The 4,415-nt window shown below is 35.1% G+C and overlaps 1 protein-coding gene across 1 annotated transcript; it reads right to left on the bottom strand.

Moving 5' to 3' along the window:
• Positions 1–2,095: 2,095 nt before the first annotated feature.
• LOC129885491 (protein JINGUBANG) lies at positions 2,096–4,189 on the bottom strand. Its single transcript, XM_055959779.1, has 2 exons — positions 3,038–4,189; positions 2,096–2,919 (listed from the first exon to the last, which is right to left on the bottom strand). Exons 1-2 carry the CDS (start codon positions 4,031–4,033, stop codon positions 2,518–2,520), a joined length of 1,398 nt encoding a protein of 465 aa, XP_055815754.1. The 5' UTR covers positions 4,034–4,189; the 3' UTR covers positions 2,096–2,517.
• Between the last annotated feature and the right edge of the window lie 226 nt (positions 4,190–4,415).

Genomic DNA, 4,415 nt, shown 5'->3' with positions numbered 1-4,415 from the left:
TCAAGTTGAGCAAAATCTATTTTATTTTATTTTTAATTTAAGACTCGACTTAAAATGCTAACTTTCAAGCTTGAAATCAATTTATCTAAGCATGTATTAAGTATTTATTGTAAATAGTAAACTCCTTTATTTGTTAGGAAATAGTAATGAGTCATGAGAGAAGCATATAAAATAGTGTTCAAGTTATATCCTGTACAATGGATAATATCATAATACATATCCATGCATTAGCCCGTGGAGTTTCTTGTAGTTGAGGCCTTCTTGAGGTTACATTCTCTTACTGAGTTAGTTGGAAATTAAAAACAAATTCAAACTTTATGTCATGGATTGATTCCAACTCAATGTGGACATCAACAAGAATGAATGTCACACAAGTAGCTATTGGGCCGACAAGAAACTATAGGGCTAACCAACCAACCAAGGAAATGGAGAACTAGTCATTAGCCTAAGACAATCCAAGCCCATCCAAAAGGAATCTCAATCTAAGCCCAAGATTAAAAGGATCCGAAATAGAGGGCTTGTGAAGGACAAATCGAAGCCCAAGACTAAAAGGATCCTCAATTCCCCTTTCAATTCTCATACCTACCTTGTGTTTCTCTCCGTGTGTGTTTCTTTTTCGAACAATAACGTTTGACTCTGATAACATGTAAATGAATCTTTGATAATTTTAGTGATGAGTTTAAACAATAAAATCGAATTTTTCAAGATTGCCATAAACCTTAACATAAGATGTGGGATAATATCTGTTTTATTAGGAAAGGGAGAGAGGATTATCAATAATTCAGAGACAAGATAAATAATTTTAATTTGTATGTATTAAATAATGTTGTTGAGGACATAATTGTCTATGTTAGGTGTGCATTGCGACTTTCTGCTATTAGAGTTAGCTTTGGGGCCATTATGCAATGGGAATCCATGGGCCAACCAACCACTATTTGTGCAAAGTATTGGACTCGTTCTTATAGTAGCAATTTAATTATTATTTTTTAGGTTAGTTTGTCAAAATGGTTGTGTTTTTTTTTAAAAAAATATCTAGTATTTAAAATTTATTGATATAATTTTTAAATTCGCATAAAGAAAATCCACCAAGAAGAAGGTAAAAATGCTCATTTTGTTCAAAGCTTTTAATGATGCCCACCAACCCTTTTCACCGGCTAATTAAAGGTAATAGTTGACAAAATCACATTCCTCCTTTCTTCTTTTCCTTTTAACTATTTTTTGTAAGATATTTGTCACTTTTGTAAGTATTTCTTATCATGAACCAACGATGTTTTTTAAATTGATTAATATTTTGTCAGGCCATATTGAACTATAAATTACTCTAAAGAACTAGAAAGTATGACTTTGAACTTATTTTTCTCAAACATTGCTTTTTTATCAGCAATTCTTTTGCTTTTTCTGTCTGCTACATCTTTAATTTATAGGCTTAGCCAACTCTGTGTGGTCCTCAACTAGACTTCTAAATGCAGGAATCAGAAACAAACTACCTACATATTTTAGAGTTAACTTATACTATACATTAACGGATTATAAAAAAATAATTTTTATTTGATTAGTGTAATTTAATCCATTACAATGAAGTAACATGATGTCTACTTTAGCACTAAAATGCTCAATGAAATGTGTGCAAATAGAGAATTCCTAAGAGAACGGGGACAATTATTACTCAATATGCTAGCTTATACAATGCAGGATTTATGTTGGATCAGATCTTTTGGAAAGATTTTGAATCTAGTGAAAAGGGTTCTAAGCCTTCACACAAACAAGTAAGAGAAGCACAGCACGAAACTACCGCTTCTAATTTCATATGAACAAAAGTTGAATTTCAGCTCTAGTTCTTTGCTTTAAGAATTTATTTGTCTGCATCTCACTTTTTCTTGGCTTTGCTTTTCATATTAACTAGTAAAACACATTATTTATGTTGATTCAATAGTTATACACACCAAAAAAATCATAAGTATTTCTCCATTTTTAACCCAAGATTCGAATTCAAACCCTAAAAATAGAACTGTCTCTAATTTGATAGATACTATAACATTTTACCCCTCAAAATATAAAACTCAATTCATTAATAAAAAGACGTTCCATTGGATGATTGCAGAACTTTCAAACACTTTTTTACTTTAGAATTTACAACTTATACAAGGGAATCATCAATCAAACTTACAACCAAAATGGTGGAAAGGAGAAAAGGATAACAATGAATGTATATAGAATAATGTTAGTTCGTCACTGCTTCTATATTAACGTTCCTTCGTAATGAAGGTTCTGCTCAATGGTCCTCTACCAACAGAACCGTCCTCTGACCAGTTTTTTAACGGCCAGTTTCCTCTTCATAATTGTGCATGTGTGAAGAGGAAAACTGTCTTTATGTGTCGTGACAAATAACTCAACCCCACACGGCAATTCACAGCCGCTTCTCAGCCTCCTACTCGGCAGCGCGTTCCCATCACTTCATCCACGTGCCTTCTAAACTTATTCCTTGAAATTTCATCTTCTTTTTCTTTTTTTTTTCTTCTATATTTCCTCGCAGCCACTAAAGCTATTCTCCGATAATCTCCAGACCTTCACGGAATTGTCCAAACTCCCACTGTACACTCTCCAATATGTGTCACTTTTCTTCTCCACAGGAGCTTCATCTTCGCTGTCGTTGTCGCTGCCATTTGAATCTTCTTCGACGGTCAAGCATTTAACGGGACCGATGTGTTCGGTGAACACCGTTAAACAACTATGGATACCACCTTCTTCCCTTCTCCACACGCATATGGATTTGTCAGCCGATCCACTCAATACCAGGTTACCCGCAACGGCCACGCACAGTACTGCTAATTTATGACCTCTCAGCGCACCTCCGTACTCTAAGAAATGCTTCTGTCGCTCCCAGAAATTCACTAGTCCATCAGAGGATCCGGCATATAGCTGTTGACATATAACATACATAATTAAACGTGTGTTCTCTTTTACAATTTAAATTTTTAAATAAATGATTTAAGTTACGTGATGAAATAAGTTGAAGTAATTAAAAGTGTATTCGTACCGTTGCTGCTGCAGTGTTTACAGCCAGTGATGTTACAGCATTGTCCTGTTTCAACAGTGTTTCCACAAGAACATGCTTTGCGCTATTCCCAACTAATTCTCTTCTCCAGGCTTTAACCGTTCCATCTGCTGAGCCAGTGAAAATCAACCCGTCGAATCCAACAACTACTGAATTAATTGCATCTTGATGAGCATTGATAGATTCGAGGCATTTCGAATCAGACAATCTCCAAACTTTCAGTGTTTTATCCCAAGATCCAGAATAAAGCAATCCTCTCTCTTTATCCAAGCTCATACAAGAAACAGCATCAAAATGCTTAATCCAAGGAACATTCCGATTTCGTCTAACTTCAACATACGCTTTAGGATTAATTGAACTCTTTAAATAATCTCTAACGGTAGGTAAACTACCAACACGTTTATACGCTTTTCTTTTTTTGCCTAAAAATTTCCATACCCGAATTTTACCATCTTGATGACCGGTGAATATTTTATCTCCATAAACAACAATAGCTTTTACTAATCCACTGTGACATTTAAACCCGGAATATTCCTTCAAGTTCTTCCAAACTCGAATATTTTTGCTATCTGATCCGGTATACAGCAAATCTCCAGATGAAGCTAATGAATATATATGCCCTTCTTCTCGAACTAGAGATCCGATTAGGCCATTTTTGCAATCGCTGGATTCTGATTCTTCGGAGGAATCGAGTAATGGCTGATGAATCCATGGGGATTTTACATAAGGCGAAGCAGATTGGTTCCATGGAGACATGAAGTAATTTGGGGAATTGTTAGTAGAAGTATTTGTGCCGTAAAACGACGACGTTCTAGGTGGACTGGGTGCAGAAGAAGCATTGCTGCTCCGGGCTGAATTGTTACTGCTATTTTCATGGTCACTGATTGGATCGGAGTACAAAAGGGTACCAAATTTTGCTCTTCGAAAGCTTTCTTTCTGTAGCAAGATGGCTCCCATACTATTGTTTATTCTTGTCATTTTTTTTAACAAGAGAAAGGAAAAATTAAAGATGAATTGAAATTTTTTTTGTAGTGAATTTGGTTTGGTTTGGGTTTGTAATAAAGATGGAATAAATGTAGACGTTTGTGAATAGTGAGAAAAGAGTAATGGAAGGATGAGAAGAAGATTGTATATGGAAATAATGGAAGGGGAAGGTGAGAGATATATAAGCAATGGGAGTTAGGGGGTTGGTTTGGGGGGTAGGAGGTAGTAGGGGGGGAATGGTAGAGAGACGCGTGGGAGTATGATACGTGAGGTTTAAGAAGAAGTCGAGAATTTTTGATAAGAGCTTTAAATATACAAAAAGAAATAAGAGAAGAAACATAAAGGAGTCAAAATCTAATACCTATATATAAATTAT

Source organism: Solanum dulcamara, chromosome 4 (genome assembly GCF_947179165.1).
Source record: "Solanum dulcamara chromosome 4, daSolDulc1.2, whole genome shotgun sequence".
Lineage (NCBI taxonomy): Eukaryota > Viridiplantae > Streptophyta > Magnoliopsida > Solanales > Solanaceae > Solanum > Solanum dulcamara.
This window is presented reverse-complemented; position numbering and strand designations above follow the sequence as displayed.

Excerpts from the sequence above, each read along its gene's own strand:
- LOC129885491 (XM_055959779.1), bottom strand. The coding sequence starts at position 4,033 with ATGACAAGAATAAACAATAGTATGGGAGCCATCTTGCTACAGAAAGAA. Across the intron at positions 2,920-3,037 it reads TAAACACTGCAGCAGCAACG|CTATATGCCGGATCCTCTGA; the intron begins GTACGAATACAC and ends ATATGTCAACAG.